The sequence below is a fragment of the Doryrhamphus excisus genome, linkage group LG3 (genome assembly GCF_037039965.1).
Source record: "Doryrhamphus excisus strain RoL-2023G ecotype Guam linkage group LG3, RoL_Dexc_Guam_v1.1, whole genome shotgun sequence".
Taxonomy (NCBI): Eukaryota; Metazoa; Chordata; class Actinopteri; order Syngnathiformes; family Syngnathidae; genus Doryrhamphus; species Doryrhamphus excisus.
Genome location: NC_136359.1, coordinates 13,034,702 through 13,053,675, shown reverse-complemented (window position 1 = coordinate 13,053,675; position 18,974 = coordinate 13,034,702). Strand labels below are relative to the sequence as shown.

The window sequence follows — 18,974 nt, the reverse complement described above, 5'->3', positions numbered from 1 at the left end:
TGGGCCACATTCTTATCTATGTCACAATACATAAGCAGGAGTCAGTAATAACAACAAAGTACTCAAATGATTAGTGTTTCAAAGTGTTGTCTCAGAGTCAGCAAAGTTATTCAATGTGCAATATTTTCTTTAGTTTCTCTGACTTTTCAGCCCTAACCCCTCCCCTCAAAAAGGTGGGAACCTGCACTGGGATGCACAGAATCTCAGAGGAGGCGGGCCTGCCTGTCTGTTCTAGTGGGGTTGCGGCCGATGATTTGAGGTGCGATTGAGGGCGGTTTGAATCACGAATGAGCACAGCTGCCACTCTCTGCTGTTTTGGAGTTCTGACACCTACATCAGTAATCAATCCGGGCACGAGGTGAGACTCAGTTCTGTTTGATGTGGTGGATTTGAAGTTTGAAACAGACTCGTATCATATTGTTGAGGTATTATTGATGTCAAATGTGGTTAAAATGGAGACATCTTAGCATGAATAATAGTGTGCTATTCAGAATACTTTACTTCTTTGTGCAAACTGAGAAATACTTTGTCTGACATCAGCTCCACTTGTTGCGTCTCATATTGAGGCGCAGAACTTAGTCCCTTGAGTGCCTGTAAATGTTTGATTTTTCGGTTAGCATGTTGGCCACACAGTCAGGAAATCAGGAAGACCTGGGTTCATACTCCGCTTGGCCATCTCTGTGTAAAGTTTGCATGTTCTCCCCATGTGTGGGTTTTCTCCGGCTACTCCGGTTTCCTCCCACATTCCAAAAACATGCTAGGTTAATTGGCGACTCCAAATTGTCCATAGGTATGAATGTGAGTGTGAATGGTTGTTTGTCTATATGTGCCCTGTGATTGGCTGCGACCAGTCCAGGGTGTACGCCACCTCTCGCCCGGAATCAGCTGGGATAGGCTCCAGCATACCCCCACAACCCTAATGAGGATAAGCGGCATAGGAGATGGATATATGTTTTTGTTTATCCAATCAGATATCACCTTCAATGTATTCAAAATGAAAGAGTTATGTCTTAAAGAGTTATGTCTGATGGCACAGTGGGTAACCACACCAGCGCTTTGCAAAAGGGACTGGGGATCGGATCCCAGTCAGGATTACCAATCTTACGCCAATATTACTATCTTTAATAGTGACCCTCATAGTGTCTGCTCAGAAGAGTTCTGGCCAGTTAAGTCCCCACTGAAGACCCAGGTGCCAAATACACTGCCCGCTACCGAGTAACAAAATACAATAATAAGGAAGATAATTAAATGATATATGACAAAATACAAAAATAATGTATAAATATTAATCATAAATCAATGTGTTATTTCCTGCTGTAATTCACCTGGCATCCACCTGGCTTTGACAGTGTTTTATTCCTGCATGCAGCACAAGAGGAAGGGAAGGAGGGAATCCCATGTCTCCCCACCTCCTCCTGCGTTATGTTCACTTATTAGCATCTGTCCTCCCTCCCATGTGCGGTGACACAGAGAGCATTTTTCAAGGCCATGACATTAATTGATGTGATTTACAAGCATTTAGTCGTGGGTGGGAGACTCCTAATGATCGTTTTCCACTTCCAGCAGCGCAGTCATTGACTCAATTTGATTGCAAATTTGTTGTCCTTTTTTCTTTTCATCTCGAATCATCTCTTTGTTAATATACTGTAAGGGGTCCCGCCCTGTCGTGCACAATGGTGGGAGTCTACTATGTCTCCTGTGTTAAAAGTTATGAATGTGGGTCATTGACCTGATGGAGACAGTTGGCTTGTTGCACAATGAACTGTGGGGGTGGGGGGTGGATGCGCTGTTGGCTATGGGCACCAGAAAGGGATCATAGGGAATCCCTGGGAAGGCTGGCCCTGTCTAGAGCTTGCCCCTGTGCCAGGGTATGGGGACAGCGTTTGGGCACACTGGCCCTCATGATACTTGTTAGCCACTTGGCAAGCGCTCAGTATGTCGTGCCACCTTTCAGCGCAAATGAGTTTGGAAAGGGATGCAATGCTGGGCATTGGGAAGGGGCATCTATGTGCTGGTCACACATGCACCTCCAAGGAAATCCGCTTCAGAGGCTCAAAGTTAAAAGCAAAGGTTGAAAATGAACAACATGGTCAAGCTGATGACTCCTCCACCACTGGTGCTTCATAACAAAGTATGAACCTAATGATCACACAGCGTGAATGAGTGGATCACAGTAGAGCTGCTGCGCCGTGTTGCTCATCTTGCCTTCTCAAGCCCCCACTGCCAGCTCAGCACACTCCACAGTAATTGAAGCCATTTGCAATGTTGCAGTGTGGTAATGGGCAGATCCATGTCTACCACCCACCCACAGCCTCTACCATTAATCAGAACTGCAAAGCACTCATACAGCCAGGATTTGTGGCTTCTACAGCAGCCAGGAGGCGACTGTCTTGAAACTTTAACATTTTGGCTGCTTTTTCTTTTCGTTTTTTTTTATATACTTCTGTCAGGTAAAAAGTTTGTTGATGTGTCTTCAATTTCACTTCACTCAGCTTCACTATACAATATTTACTGCTCCAATCAACTGAGTTTAGTGAGCTAACCATAGCTGGTGCCATGGAGTTCGGAACCGGACGTGAGGGTGCCGCGTTTACTAAGTGATGACAATCTTGGCACAACATCGGTAGTGGAAATGTGGTCATTACACGTTTTTTTGCAGGACTACCGTGTTCCAGACAGTGAGTACTGTGGTTCTCTCCACCTCCGTGGACACACGGCATGTCCAACATTAATGCACCTTTCCCGGCGATATGCGCCCCTTCTGGCTTCAGCAACAATTTGGCGGATATTTCACATTCATGTTCACAAAAACAGTCCTGTGTTAAATGCCGTTGACAGATGGAAATATTTTTCTCTTGCTGGGAATCACCCACTACAATAACGTCTGACTGAGCTTGTTTCATAAACAGAGATGCAGAGCTTGGGGGAGGGCAGAGAGCTTATCGTGCCAACAGCCATGCCCATATAAGGAAGCCCGCTTCTCTGTGACATCACAAACCAAGAGTTTTCAACCATCCCAAACTTCTTTCGGGGCTCACGTCCAAATGCATGACACTCATTATCTGAAACTTGGGCATCGTTTAAGGCGAGAATACAATATTCTGACTACAGAAAAGGGAAAGAAGCATGATCGATCCCCTTTAAGTTTCATGTGGAGAATTACTGCTTGGACTGCAGCAAAAAAAGGCCTTCATTGTGTCTTATAAAAATTGTATCCTGAAAAGATTGTTAGTTTAAGCCCTAGTTGCTTCCCTTTTATTACAGTTAGACAGGTGATGCATGACTCTGACATCTCTCTCTTGACTGCATCCCTGTTCTGTGTGATTTGCATTTGGTGTCATGCATGCAACCTCAAATTATACACAGCGGACAACAATTCCTTTTCAAAGATTAAATTCACTGTAATAAAATTGCAAATAGATAGTTTTCTGTTTACAGTGTACTGAATTTAATTATTAATTTAAACCTGCAATAAAAACCTGTTGTTTGGGCAATCAAGTCTGGTTCTTCTCTCACCAAATTAATGTAGAATACTAAATTCATAATTGGAATCATCTTAATAGCTTTATTAGTATTTTAGCTTATCAATTTGTATGCCTTGAAAATACTTAATTATGTACAATTTGTTTTAAAATGCCAAATTGCCACTCATAATTTAATCACAAAACTGCATGATTTATGAATTTGAAAAACCATGATACAGTAGATTTAAGCCATGAAATTCAAACCGCGACGTAGTGACTATTATCTTTATGAAGGCTTTTTGTATTTTATCTTAGGTGTACCTAATATTGTGGCCCACCTTTCACATGAAGATTTTGAGTATTTAGGGCCTATAATGTGATGTTAAATAGGAACACCACCCACGCTGATACTCAGACAAGAGATGAGGGATAGACACAAAAAAGGAGAGGCAGAAAGATGTTAACATCACCCTCAGGTCCCACACACTATCTGTCCTTTCCATGAGCGGGCAGATGGGAGAGGCGGAAACATGTCCGTGCACTACAAACACACACCATGCCTATTTTAAGGTCACTTGTAAGTCGAAGCATTTCCAGGGTACCAGCCAGTGTGATACCACAAGATATACTGCGAGTTTGGATCGTGTCCAATGATTGCAAAGCCTAAGACAGGATTATAACGTATAAAGCTGCAGCACATTTTTACTCGCTGTTTGATGTCATTCTGCGGTGAGATGATCTTCACTGTGACATCTTTGCCTGTCACCCGGGCTCTCTTTCTCTCTCTCACTCTCACACCCTCCCCCCTGCTCCCCTCCACCAAGAGAGAAAGTAAAGTTGTTTATGGATGACTGTTTAAATTGAGTCAAATCTGCCACATGACTTACAAACTGCAGCATTGTGAAAAGGTGTTTGCCCCATTTGTGATTTATTCTTTTTTTTGGCATGTTTGTCACACTTAAACATTTCAGATCATCAAACACATTCAAATATTTAATATTACTGCCTCACTCAATCAAGAAATCACTTATATAGGACCTGCCTGGCAAACTGAAGTCGACCAAAATATCCTCAAAAGATCAGACAACATGCTGAGATCTAAAGAATAAGAAAGAAAGAGAAAGAAATCTATCAGTCTGGAAAATGACCATTTCTAAAGATTTGGGACTCCAGCAAACAAAGGTGAGAGCCATAATCTGCACACAGTGAAAACATGGAACAGTGGTGAACTTTCTCTAGAGTGACTATCCAACCAAAATTACCCAAAAAAAAACACAGAAACGCCTCATCCAAGAGGTCCCAAAAGGCCGCAGGCCTCACTTGCCTCAAGGTCAAGTGTTCATGAAAAAACAGCCTACATGGCAGAGTTCCAAGACAAAAATCATTGCTGAACAAAAAGAACATTAAGGCTCGTCTCAATTTTGACAGCAAACATCTTGATGATGCCCAAGGCCATTGGGAAAATACTCTGTGGTCTGACGAGATAAAACTTGACCTTTTTTGACGGTGTGTGTGTCCCATTTCATCTGGCGTGACAGATTACTACGAACTCCTATCCCCCAAATCCCTATAGTTTCAGTTATAGCATCAGAATACAACTGATGACAACAATCTTAATATACAATAATAGATACTTAAAATCATAGCCATGAGAAATATATACTGTAGTAGAGCATGAGTTTTTCCCAGATGTCCTTTTACAATTCAGACGGCTGTGGAGCATGTCTCCTTGATGGTGAAAACAGTTTGAGCGAAGGCCTGTTAAACACAACAAAGAGGTTGTCTGCAGTAACTTTTGTATCCAAGTCAGGCTTGTGAGAATATTCTCTCTACGGATTTGGGCTACTTCAAAAGTCCAATCACATTTTAGGCTATTCTTTTCCAATCCCATACAGCTGTTTTTTAAATTATTCCAAATGTAACTATTGGAATGTCAACTATTTCCTGGAGGGTGCAGGGCTTTGTCTTATGTACAGCTAAACATATGAAGATGCATTCAAATAGGCATTTAGTCCTCTCTTATGTATTGTATATGTACTTGGCTGCCATTGTCTTTTTTTCAGTTGAGGAAAAAGGAAGCTGCTGGAAATTTAAGTTGTCCATGTCTTAAAGCCGTGATATTGTCATCCCAGCCGGATGGCCGTCTGGTGTTTGTTTAAAAGGAGACAGAAAAAAAAAAACTGTCCAGGCAGGCAACTGAATCATATCGTCTTGCCAATGTGTCCTTGCGTTCCCACCTCCATCATTACAGCAACATGTTTTATTTTCAGCGGTGCTGTTCTCAGTGACTCACAGCTCACTTAGGCCTCAGATGCCTTTAAACATAGATTTAGCGGTCATGAGAAGTAACCATTGTACTGGTTGTATCCCGTATAGCATATTCCAAGTTCAAACCCTGGAAATATGACTACTTATCCACTATGTTTCAGGTAACTGGGATCTGGCAGACTTCATCCAAAGGTTTGAACTGGGAGAACCTGTGGCCGCAGTGCAGTTTCTCACACAAAGACTAAAACTACAACGACTAGAGAGCTCCTAAGGTCTGGATGGTGGTATACGATCATTGTTCCGAATGAATTGCAATTGCTTGATTTCTTAAAAGCTCATAGCAGGTTAGCTCCCTTTGTCTGTATCTTTAACTAGAAAGAGGTTTCCTCTTTGTGTTTCCGCTCACTACCGCATCTCTGTCACCTGTCACAGCAAGATTCAGGAGGTAGATTTTGACCTCGCTGGGGACTTCTTTTTAGTTTCCAAACACTATCAACAAAAAAAGAAAGGGGCCTCTGATATCACAACTTAGTGTGGAAAGAGTTGATTCTAAATCAGGGACGGAAATACGTCAGGGCCAAAAAAAGGAAGTTGGAGGTGAAACCGAGACCGCAGCACAGCCGGATGGTGCAGTGGAACTAAAATACCCAGAGTGACAGGACAGGGGGAGGGGTTTTGTAGACTGTGGTTCTTTTGGCAAAGGGGACTTACTTGTGTGTTTGTGTTTGTTTATCATATTTCCATTGATCACTCTTAGTTGGAAACATTAAAGCACCGTTCAGGCTCCTTCGATTGATTTCCTCAAGTAAAAGCCCCCTTGGTCTAATCGTGTCCTTCAATGTAACTTTGGGATGATTAACCCGTTTTGAACCTTGGCTAGTTGCATAAGAGGCCCACCTGGCAGGTCTGGAGAGGATGGTGTGTCAACTTTTCAACCCTTCCACTTGGAGTTACTTTTCATGACTCTTTGTAGAGGGTGGGTCAGAGTACCCCCTTCCCGAAGGAGGAATATTGGTTTCTAACCAGCACCTCTCCTCTGGGATAGCCTTGTATCAATACCCCAGATGTCTGGATTTCCATGAAGGACTTTGATGTTGCGATGATCAATCTTTAGTTGGTGGTTGCATTGACCCTAATTTGGTGTCTCATCAGTGGTCCAAGCAGGAGTAGGTAATGGAGGTTTTTGTTCCTTTGGTGGATAAGCCAGCCTTGGTACACCTCTGTGTGCCCTCTTGATGAACCCTGAGAGATCATTGATCAATTTGTCTTGCATCCGCTTTTGTTTGCTTCCTGGACTTAGCCGTGAAAGTGGCAGGCTTTACAAACACAACAACAGCACATCTCATAAGAGGACACTTTGTCTGGAAAGCCATCAGTTGAAAATAAGTGTTTCATAACTGTTGGATGGCATCCTTATCCCTCTCGACCATGATTTTCACATCTTATTTGACTTATTAAACAACGTTCTTGCAATTGGCAAGTTGACTATCATTCCACACACCACCTTGGAATGCAGAAGCAAACCACAGAATTGCCAAGATCTGCAATCATAATTTGACAAAACAACTGGATTTGGCGCTCTTTGGCTTCATCGAATGTGTTTATTTTTACACCGCGGCAGGAGAGTTGAAATATGATTAAGAAAAAGTTGACACGAAAGATGTTGCCCTCTCACATCCCTTGATACTACGGCAAATGCATTTAATATGTTCTTAATGTATTCAAACTTACATTAATTAAAAGGAATCTGTTTAATCAATTCCGTTGCCTAACCGGGACAAAAGTGATCTAATACACGCAATGAGTCTTCATGCTGCGTATTTCACTGGAGAATTTATCCACTTTATCACTGGTTGTGACTGTCACTAAGTGACATCAACAGACTTTATTGTGATCCCATGACTTGTGCCGACTGTGCCTGGGGATTTTAATTGTGTCTTAGAGGTAAATTCCCTCACATATCAACACTTAACTGCATTTTAACACTTGTTTGCTTTCATTAACATTAAACACTGAATAATGCAGTGCAGGCTTTGACTTCTTGTTTCCCCTGGCTGTGTTTTCTTTTTTTTTTTTTTTTACTAAAAGTTGGCCTTTATTTGTGTGATCTGGAATATAAAAGTAAACACATCTTTTATTTCACATTTCTTAATATACTATATGAGCAAAATTATTTGATCGTGTTTAATCACATTTGTCCATAGTTAACTTGTAATTAATCACTGTTTTGATCTATAATTAGTGTACCTCTGAAAGATCTTTTTAATACACCTATCAGGAAGACACTAGACAATGTTTGCTTTCTGCAAATGTTTGTTTCTCAAACATTCAGCGTTTTTTATACAACTCAAGACAAAATGGACCTCAATGTATAAAAACAAGGTACAGTTAGTAGACATTGGTAAGGTAAACTTTCCATCACTCACATCCCATTCTCTTCAAGCAAATAATCTCATGAAATATAATAATTTTGTAACTAACATTACAAATAAAGGTTTGCAAAAACACCCTTCAACTAAGTTAAATGAAAACAGTGTATTAAAAAAATAAATATACAAAAAACAGAGTGCTCAAGAACTGTCAGTAGTTTACAGAATGAGGACTGCACCCATATATTGTAGTACAGTAAGGTTATAGCTTATACTTAAATTCAAAACACTCTTTTACAAAGACATACACACACGAGCACTCTTTTGCATAAACTTTATCACACTTTACAGAGTGCCGACTTCAAAGTTTGTGTAAGTTTGACACGGGGAATCAATGTGCAACTTATTCCATCATCTTTGACAAATTGCAGGTCAAGCATCAACATGGCACTTGGCCTGTCTGTAAATATATATATATAGCATATTAAATGATTATGGTTTAAGCATTCACAAGACTAATTTGGGATCGCTTAAATTAATTGCCGGGAGGATGATACACATTGTTTAAAAATAGCACTGATTATACATCTTTCACAAGCCAGAAGCTGGGGAAAAAACCCAAACTTATTCGACTATACATACATCCCTAAGTTTTCCATGAGCTGTCAGGTTATAGTGCTTCCATGGAAGTCCCATGTGCAAATGAGCTGCAGTCAAAGACACCGCAGTGTACCCAGTCCCATGTGCAATACTGAAAGGAAGCCAGTAAAAGGTAAGCTAGGTGTTCCGGCAAGGCTGGACAATTTTCCAACCAGAGAGAGAATATCACATCCCCACTCTCCATATTAAGAGACGAGCAGTAAATGTTAATCGTGAGCCACCTTTATACAGAGAATCTGGAAAATTGCTGCCCCTTTCACACCTGGCTTTTTCCTGCCTTTTGTTTTATGTTAACGTCACCACCGCAAACTGGCAATTTTCCGCCTTTTGAGGTAGTATCTGAGCCATAACAGTTGCAGTATGGCGTCTGTGATTAAGGGAATGCTGAATAGGTGGGACGGGGTGTGAATTTTAACAACTGAGACTCACCTTTTCCACTCAATTGTGTTGAAAGCAATTGTGGACAAGTATTTTAAACGTCACATTAGACGGTGGTGCTGACGTATTCGCGCTTTTAATGATCTGATTGCATCACTGGGTTCTGTGTATAATGCCACAGGCGAATAATAGCTTCGTCTTCTGCTGTTTTTTTTCCTCCCTGTGCCTTTCATATAGAAGCTCGAATATTGCTGCGACTGCTTTCACACAGCCACACGGCATCCAGCAATCGCATAGAAGTGTAACAACATACATATGGTGTGGCATAAACAGTACTTGAAAGGAGCTATGGACATTTTCATTCGTGAACTCCATTGTGTCGACTTTTCCACCATCTTTTACTAGCATCAGATGAGCTAGAACGTTTATGTTTTGTGGCAATAACCTAAAACTGTGTATTGAACAAGCTGAACCCAACGCTGAGTCCAACAGAGTCCCTGTTTATCTTGCAAGTGACCGGACTCAGGACTGGGAGGATGCTGCTCCACTCTACTGGTGTAACTGGTAATCACTACACACATCCACAGCCTCAGTTTGTATAAGCCACCCTAAACACAGAACGTGATTCAGACCACCACTCCTACACACTCTCTTTATATACTTGTGCTTCATTGAGGCACTATTATTAATTCCTCCAGTCTGGATATTCATATGCTGACATATGTTTGTCATAACTGTTTTTTTTTTTGCTTTGCTCGACAGTTCCAAGGCAAATTTTTTTTCACTCTAGTAGCAAAATCTGACTAATGTGACATTAGAGGGTTTTTGTATGTTGTTGTTGGGATATTTTTAACTATGTTTCTCACAACTTTGCTTGGTATAAATTCGTGCCGTGACGTTTTGTCTACAGCAATCTTTTTTTGTCTACAGTCATTTCTTTTTTTCTGCAGTTTTAGATCACTTTCCACTACAACTTCACCGGAACTCATGTCCATATTGGGCCGTACTGGGGGCGTGACCGGACGGTGCCTTTTTTGGAGTTTCCACGTTGGCGGTCACGTGGGCCAGCCCTAGTCAAAGCAAAGCGTGCTTGGCAGTGTTGACAAACCATTATCTGCGTCACTTGGCGTCCTTTATACGGTGCTGTCAGTGCATGTTGAGTGGTTTCAGAGCAACTGCACTACGTTACAGAGTTTGTTGAGCATGGTCAACAAGGGTAAAGTGAGACTAAGCAGTGTAAGACTAAATACATGTGTGAATTTGTGCCTAAATTGTGACAGAAATGAACACACATACTATGATCGCTCAAGAGCACTAACAGAGATAAATAGTTCCATCGGTGTAATGTTTCCTACTAAGACAATGACAATACGTACTCGGCTCGCTTACACTTGGAATTGTTTGAAAGTTTTGTTGCAGTTATCTCCCGGAGCCTTTTTTCCCTCCATTTGTAGTTTCCACTTGGCAGACTGACGCTCGGAGAGCCTGGCGCTGAGCACTGTGTCCATATATGGGCATCTACGTCACGCAAAGGTTCCAGCCCCCTATTTAATGCCGCCACACTGGAGTCCCCAAAGCAGCTCCAATAGAGCAAGTATAGAGCCGCTCTCTTTAATTTGCACACTCCACATTGGCCACAAGCAGCCCACAAAGGCTTCCACACTGATCCGAGTCATAACCAAATAGTTTGAGTGCGGAACCAGAATCGGCGCTGCTTCGTCCATCCGAGCCGGGAGATAAACTTCGGACAGCACCAGAAGCTGGACCCGTCCGTCCCACGACTCATCTCTCCTTTCCAAAGCAACCTGACCACCCCGCTGTTAGGTGCACCTGAGCGGGGGGGTAGGGGGATATACGTGTACGCTGGCCTCCCTCGTCCACGCCGGAGCGACTCGCAGTGCTATGACCGGGAAAGTGGCGGAGAAGCTCCCTCTTACCATGAGCAGTCTAATAAACAACATCCCCGACAGTCTGTACCCAGAAGAGGACGTCCCCACGTCTATGAACATTTTCACCAGCACGGAATCTATTAACCACTACGCGCAGATGAACACGGGTAAGAAGTGACTTTTATGTTGTTGTTAATTTATTAAGGAAGTGTACAAAAGATGCGCGCTGAAGAAGGCAACAGTTGTCTTGGAGGAGCACCTGTTAGCGCGCTCCTCTTGCGCGCAGTCCTCCTCCTGAGCGCGCTCTCTCTCTCCGGCCACCGGAAACAACCCACACCTGGGCAACAATGCACGACTTTAATCTGGATTAAGTGTTCATTTTCTCCTCGTTACTTGTACAACCGAAATGTAAGGCTATGTATTAGACGCTGCACCGACAAAACAACAATAACAAAAAAAACAATAATTAGTCTAAAAGGTTTTATAATCAGATTAGACTTTCTAAATTCTTAGTTTTTCCGCTGTATGAAATATGAAAGTCCAAATGCCTTGAACACAATTCAGCGAATCATTAAAAAGGCGATTAAATGTCAGAATTAAAAACATCAAATGCATGTTAAATAACTGTTCACCCGAAATTTACAATATGGATATTATAGTGACATTTGCTTTAGAAATTCTAAATGGTAGCACATTAATAGTATATGTACAAACACACACACAACAACCCCGGGTAAAACGGCATGGGCCCGTGATACCTTTTTTCCTGCATTAAACCGCGAGGCCTCGTTTACATCTTAATCCAGATGATTGTATATTTTTAATTCATTCAATCGCTGGATGAATAGGAGTCGTGGTTGCGGCTCCGTGTCGGTGCATGTTGGCAGGAAATCAATCAGCAATTGTGAAGCGACACACCTCCTCACTGAGCACCATTCGGCACAAAATTGTCTCAATCCACGCAGATCAAGCTTTTTTATTCACTTTTCTATTCACACTGAAATAAACTAAAACTTATTTTTATTTTAGTGTCCGGAAATAAAAGCAACACGTAAGTTTGGATTGAATAAAAAGGATATACGCCCACTCGTTCACCTTCAATATCTTTTACGGTCTGGATATAATTCATGGAAAATGAAAAAAGTACATTACTCGTGCTTATTTTTATTTGTTGCTCTAACGTGTATGAGACAATTGTAAAATGAGAGGTACTGTAAATAGAAATGATAAAATACCTATGGAGAGCTATTTTAATTCTCCGTAAGGCTTTGCCAAAGATTTAATTCTTTAGCAATTATATAGGTGATCCATATTCCTCTTAAAAAACTCACAGGTGTGATATGGCATTCTGCATAAAATGCAACTCAACTGACATCCTACTAAATCATCATGAGTATTACATGTCATATTGTCATATGTCCATGCACTTATATAAGTGTAATTTACTTGTTGGATTTTTTTTGGTCTTTTAGCCATGCATTTTTGCAAATGGAATTTTCTCATTGAGCTATTTCTCAGTTGCAATATGTTTAACGTGTCAGATTCAGAAGAATGAACGTATCAATGACTCAGATCTTGGAGTTGTTCGTGTAAATATTCCTTCATGTTCCCTCCATTACATACAGATAGTGTTTAAAATCCCAGTGCGTGGTGGATGAGGCGTCTGCCTCCTAATCCTCACCCCCCCTCCCCTGTAAAGAAATCAGATCTTGCCATTAAGTTTGGCTGTCCTCCTGAGGGCCACAATGACTGGATCAAAGGGGGTGTTTAGGTTGTGATTTATGAAGGCTTGTGGGATCTGAGAGGGAGAGACGCCACTGCCTTTAGATGCAGCAAGTCTGTCACTTGAACTTAGGGCTCGGACGACACTTGCAGTTCTTTAGGAAGTTCAGGACCTTTTTTTATACCTTTGATTTGTCACTGGTACATGCAAAAAATTTTAACAAACCCTTTGGGTACTAAAAAAACTTATTTTTCTTGACTTTTATTAGTTTCACTTTTGCTGTCAGTTGTGTGCACTAATGCTTGAGGAGCCCATGTGGATGATTTCTTTCTTTCTTCCGCTCTAACGTAGATAACATCATGGATATAGGCATGGGGAGTGAGAAAGCAAGTGCGGAGATTCAGTATGGATCCAGCTTCCAGTCCAACCGGAGTGGGCAGACCGTCACCTATTTGGGCAAGTTTGCCTTTGACACGCCGTCATCAGGTGGGATCGGCGGCTCTGGCTGGTGCTCTGACAACAACATCATCAGCCTCGTCAGCGCGGGAATCCTTGGTGTCTCGCCGTCACCTGGCACGGTCAGCGCTCAGACACCATCCTCAGCAGCCAGCATGGGTGGACAGAACTCTGACATGGAGCAGGTTTACGGCCCGCCGCTGCCCGCCTACTCCACCTGCAGTGACCTATACCAGGATCAGGTGTCCTTCCACCACAGTCCTGCCACCAGTACAGCTCTTGCTTATCCTGGCAATGACTATCATTCCACGTCCAAAGCCTCAATGGATGGCAGCCTTTTTTCCATGATCCCTGACTACAACCTTTTCCATCATCAAGGAGAAGTCAGTGTGATGGAGCACAAGCCCTTTCAGACTATGGACCCCATTCGAGTCAACCCTCCGCCCATCACTCCCCTTGAAACAATCAGAGCATTCAAAGACAAGCAGCAGATTCACCCAGGTTTCATCGGCGGGCAGCAGCACCCTCCTCCTCACCATCCACCGCCACAGACACTGACGCTCAAACCCATCAGACCACGGAAGTATCCCAATCGCCCCAGCAAAACCCCTGTCCATGAACGTCCGCATGCTTGCCCTGCAGAGAACTGTGACAGGCGGTTCTCACGCTCGGACGAGCTAACGCGGCACCTCCGTATCCACACAGGCCACAAACCCTTCCAGTGCAGAATCTGCATGCGCTCCTTCAGCCGCAGCGACCACCTGACCACACACATCCGCACGCACACCGGAGAAAAGCCGTTCTCCTGTGAGTTCTGCGGGCGCAAGTTCGCCCGAAGCGACGAGCGAAAGAGACATGCTAAAGTTCACCTCAAACAGAAGGACAAGAAGGCGTCCGACAAAGGGAGCGGAGTGATCGGGAGCCACAGCTCGCCTACCAACTCCTGCGGAGGGCCCATCTTGGGGACCTCATGACCATAACTACCTGCACTTAGAGTGGAGCCTGCCCCTTAAACAGACTCAGGACAATGGGGCCGCATCCATCGTAAGACAACAAAACATAGATGACTTGTCCGCTTCTCTCTTTGGTTGCACTCCTTCCGTTTTGAGATGGCTGCTTTTCATTTCAGTAACAGGGAAGAGGCTGCAGTGCCCATCAGAGAGAATCTTAGTACATTCCGTCCAAAAAGGCCACTGTATATCTATACTGGCTTTGCTGTGGTTCCACGTTGGTCAATTTCTTAACTGAGAGGAAGCCAGAATCTATCACAGGGATCAAAACAGACAAACTAAACAAAGGAGCAAAGTCAAAGGGTGAGTTGTCTGGGATGTATGCAGTGATTTTACTAGGCTGTTTAAAAGTGCAATTGGTTGTGTTTGTGTACTGTCACGGACACCTTATAGTGGCACTTGTCTTTTCTGTTGTTTTTTTCTTTTGTTGAAGTGTGGTGTTTTTTTTTGGTTTTTTTTGTATTTGAATGTTGTTTTCTCCAATGAATGTGCCAAATGTATTTTGTGGTAACTCAGCCAACCTTGTTCTTATTATTGTGCCTGATATTTGCCAAACACACCAGTGATATCAGCTTCCATTTGGGGTTATTAAAAGAAAGGTCACATTCCAAACTTATCTCCCATTTAGATTTATGTGCAGTTTGACTAAATGTAAATAACAACTGAATGGGTCACGAGTGGTCCTGTTTCATGCCTCCAGCAGCCAAGGCCATGCACAATGGCTTTATATGATGTTACAAGAAATAATTGACTTTTTTTAATCCCATCAACACTGTTCATCATCATTTGAAAGCAATATTTGATGACATCAAAACATAAACAAAGAGACAACAAACAACAAATATGTGGCACTAGGTTACAAACCAGCAGTATACTGTGTGCTTACCAGTATCTGCATGCACTGTTAACATGTATTTGCTATGTTGAGATTTTAAGAATGAGCAGCTAACTGGTATGATTTAAAAATATCCAAATAATCTGACAACAAAGGGTTTCTTGCTTTTGTACCATATACAAATATGTCTGCAGGGCGCTAGAGTACAAGTTTTGCGCTCAACTGCACTATACGTCAGTATTTTTGCACACAAGTGCATATATACAGTATGTGCATGCCAGTATGCACAATGTGTAAAATGCAAAAATCTGCATAAATTAAAGGAGACGCTTTGACTGAATGCTTGTGCAGAATATGTTTTCCTGCTTGTGGTTGACAGCCACGTCGGGTATTGAAAAAAAAATGTGGAAGCATTAAAAATAAGGTGTTTTACACACAACAATTGCACTATCCACACACGTTAAAATTCATTTAAAGAAGCACATCTTTTTGTGAACTCCACTTCCATTCTGCAGAGGCTAAATGATTGCATAGTCACTTGAACTATATACTAGTGGGAAGCCAACATTTTCATATCATGTGGTTTTATATTGACCATTGTGCTGAAAGGACGTGAAACACGCATCATGTCTTCTTTTCAAAGCAACCAAATCTGCAAAATATACTGCAGGATATTCTTCCCCCCATTGTTTATTCTACCTTTTCAAACCAAACAGAACTAATCAACATACCCGGCATCAAGAAGTAAAGAATGACTGAAGAACTAAAAGACAGTGACTGAAAGCCATGAAACATCAAGCTAATGATACTCATCTTTCTACACAATTGATGTGAGGCTATTTTATTAGCACTAATGTGCATTTTGGGACTAATAACCATCCTTATGTGGCAAGGCTGTTGCGCATTTAAAATGATTAGAATCCTTACTTCTATAACTTTATTGCTGATATAATTATCAAAAGAAAACAAGCTTGGCTGGTTCGTCTTTTTGGTCCTCAAAGAATGGTGGTGCTTGTTAGATGACAGTGTATCTTGTATTTGAGTAAGACTATTAGAATAGATAAAATGCTGTAGAGGGCAGGACCAAAGGGAATTATGGACAGGTGCAATGGCTAGAAAAAGTGTTTGAAAATATAACAGAGAAGACGTTGTGGATTTAGCATCACAGGCCGTGTTCTCTGGCTCTCTTCTGGAACAACCAATTTTCACTGCTGAGTTTGCTGGCAAGTGTCCACTTACTTTCCAATTATTTTGGCCTCAGAGAGTCTTTTCTCAGCTCATCTACATGGATAAATGAACAGGCACCCTTGCATTTTGGGCAGAGAATTCAACATAAAATATATATACAAAGGCATGCTTCTTATTTTAAACCAAGATTTGACTTTTAGAATGGTCCGATTTTCTTAATGTACCCTCACAACACGATGTAGCAGCTATTCCCATGCAGTAAAGCACAAAGCAATATTGTTTATGACGTGATTAGATATAGCAACTATTTATGTTAAATGTAATATAATGTATCAACAATAATAAATAATGTGACATTATCCAGTGATTATAGATTCATGGTTTTGAATATATTTGATCAAAAAGAGAAGCTATTCTTGATTTGACACTTGCTTAGTGAGAATGGATGTGTTTAATTATATGTTGAATGTGGCCTCCTCGCAGGGAAGGCGGTGTTTATGTTGCATTGTTTCGAGGAATGCAGCACACTCTGGTTTTCCATGACTAAATGAAGCCATGTATAATTACAACCTCACAAATTTGATGTCATTGGTCACATACTCTTGAATGTGTTTGTCACTTTGTTTCATGAATTTTTTTTTTATTCTGTAATGAGCAGATGGATTTAGGCTCTTCTAATTCTCACCCCCTCACTATATAGTATGGTGGTAAAAACAATACAAGCATCAGGAAATAATCCTCCTGTGTGAATCCTATAGATGTATTAAAAAATCTCTTCTCCGAGAACAATATTATTTACATGTTTTTACAATTCACAAAAGGAGAGGGTGAGTGCTCTGACAGAAAGTGGAATATGCCTCATCTTCCTTGGCTCCACTTTGGACACCATCCAACATCAGCAGCCATCTTTGTGCCAAACTGGGTTGCAGGGTTGGCTGATCAAAAACAATATGCCATGAAGACTCACACAGGAACAACAAATAAAAAAGTGACCTCAGTCTGCTTGCAAGTGGAAGGCAGCCTTATGCTAATGTTTGTGTTTTTAATTGTTTGATTTGGTTTTTGTAAACATGGCCACGGGGCAATAGGCTTGTGTGTAAGATACTTTCTGGACTTCCAGCGTGGCTTCAGGGATCATGTGTCCATTTACGGTAACACTACGGTATTCACGCAAGCAGTCCCCCCCCCCACGCCCCCCATGTTGTGTTGTGTTTCCTTTTCATTGCAGTATATCCTCATGTTTGCATGTGCACGGAAATGTTCCAAAGCGCCGGGTGTCAATGCTGCGGGCGGTGCTCATTTCTTTATTATGCATGAAAATACAACGGGTGGGAAAATGGGATGATAACCATTCATGTTCAAGACGCACACTGGGGTAACTGTTCTGTTGTTTTTTATTTTTTGTTTGTTTTTCCCAGAAAACATGTTGTAGATGTCTTTTTGGCCTATTTCCATGTTTCTACTACCTTATAATAAGGTCCTTTTATGATGAGCTGAATATTGAAATGAATTTTACTCTCTTTGTGATGGGGACATGTGCTCCCCTGTTTACTTGGCACTTCAGTTTGTTGTCATGCAAATGTTCTGTCATTTCTATGTAAGTACTTGAATAAAGAAAGATACCACATACACCCCTGTTTGACCATCGACACATTCGTGTAATTGATTTACACGGAAAACATGAAAAAAACACCAGTTTAACGCTCATATTTAAACATTATATGGCAAACGTACCCATTTGTGCGGTGATGCTGCTCTCAGGAAACACAAGCGGCTGATCCTCCAACTTCCTGTTTGGAGCCCCGTCGTTTGGCCGAAAGGGATGAGGTCCTCGGAAGAAAACACAATTGCTCAATGAAACTGGATTAGAAGTTAGCGCAAACATGAGCTGGTAAGTTGCTTTAACGTTGACGATTCTTGTGCATTCGGCGTAAATTGCTATAGGCTGAAATGAGCCAAACCTACCCTGGTTTCGGCTATTTCCTGGTAGCTCCAACAGAGGCATTAACTTCAGGCTAAGTAAGCGCTAGGCGTCTTTCAGAATGCACATAGGTATAAAGTCGCTTAAAGAGTTTACTAACACATTTTGACAGTAGGCGTTGTGTGGTTAATGTAGACTAAAGCTCTATATGTCAACTAGAGAAGGTTGTAATGGTCATCGAGCGAAGGGCGCATGCTAAGCTAACTTGTTCTGACAACCGACGCAGGAACGACTACTTTTCATGAAAAGTATATACCTTCAAGTTGGCTTCTTTTATTCTGACTCATGATAAAACTTAACCATAACTGGAGTGTGAGGCAACAAGCAAGTTAACCCATCTTGGTGACGGCAGACCTTTTTAAAGCTCTGTCATCGTGTGTTGACAGTAATGGAACTGTTGCTAGCACAAGTTAGCTTGTCTGACCAAGACAGTGATGCATTGAGCTTGTTTTACAGTTATAGTTGTAATTATCGATATAATAACTTTCCCGACAGCAAAATATACCCGCCTTCGTGTTGATGTAGGTTAATGACTGAAAAAACAAACATAATTTCAGTTGGTTGAGGAAGCAAATACGTGCACTCACTTCCGGTTTCCTTCTACAAATTAAGAGGTAGACCAATTAGCAATATTAGGTACACCTGCTCAGTCTGAGATCAATACAATGCAGTGCAGCTATAATACCACAATAAGCATACTGTTAAAATATCTCCCTGATAGTTTCCAAGCAGTAATAGATAAAGCAAATAGCA

General features: G+C 41.7%; 3 protein-coding genes across 3 annotated transcripts in view; all 3 read left to right on the top strand.

The window, feature by feature from the left end:
* The window catches only part of rhobtb2a (Rho related BTB domain containing 2a), a 66,881-nt gene extending 59,676 nt beyond the window's left edge, over positions 1–7,205 (top strand). Inside the window, exon 16 of the transcript XR_013627190.1 lies at positions 5,894–7,205. The gene's annotated coding sequence lies outside the window, so the exon portion shown is untranslated. The remainder of the gene's footprint in view (positions 1–5,893) is intronic.
* A 3,501-nt stretch (positions 7,206–10,706) lies between these two features.
* egr3 (early growth response 3) lies at positions 10,707–17,869 on the top strand. The gene is made up of 2 exons (XM_058069835.2): positions 10,707–11,195; positions 13,103–17,869. Exons 1-2 carry the CDS (start codon positions 11,042–11,044, stop codon positions 14,179–14,181), a joined length of 1,233 nt encoding a protein of 410 aa, XP_057925818.2. The 5' UTR covers positions 10,707–11,041; the 3' UTR covers positions 14,182–17,869.
* Positions 17,870–17,982: 113 nt separating this feature from the next.
* The window catches only part of bin3 (bridging integrator 3), a 30,864-nt gene continuing 29,872 nt past the window's right edge, over positions 17,983–18,974 (top strand). The window contains exon 1 of the mRNA XM_058069836.2: positions 17,983–18,131. Within this exon, the coding sequence (XP_057925819.1) occupies positions 18,124–18,131 (8 nt within the window). The 5' untranslated portion in view covers positions 17,983–18,123. The remainder of the gene's footprint in view (positions 18,132–18,974) is intronic.

What these genes read in the sequence shown, in the direction of transcription:
- egr3 (XM_058069835.2), top strand. Translation starts at nt 11,042, where the DNA reads ATGACCGGGAAAGTGGCGGAGAAGCTCCCTCTTACCATGAGCAGTCTA. An exon ending in CTACGCGCAGATGAACACGG is followed by an intron (nt 11,196 to 13,102) that starts GTAAGAAGTGAC and finishes GCTCTAACGTAG; the next exon opens with ATAACATCATGGATATAGGC.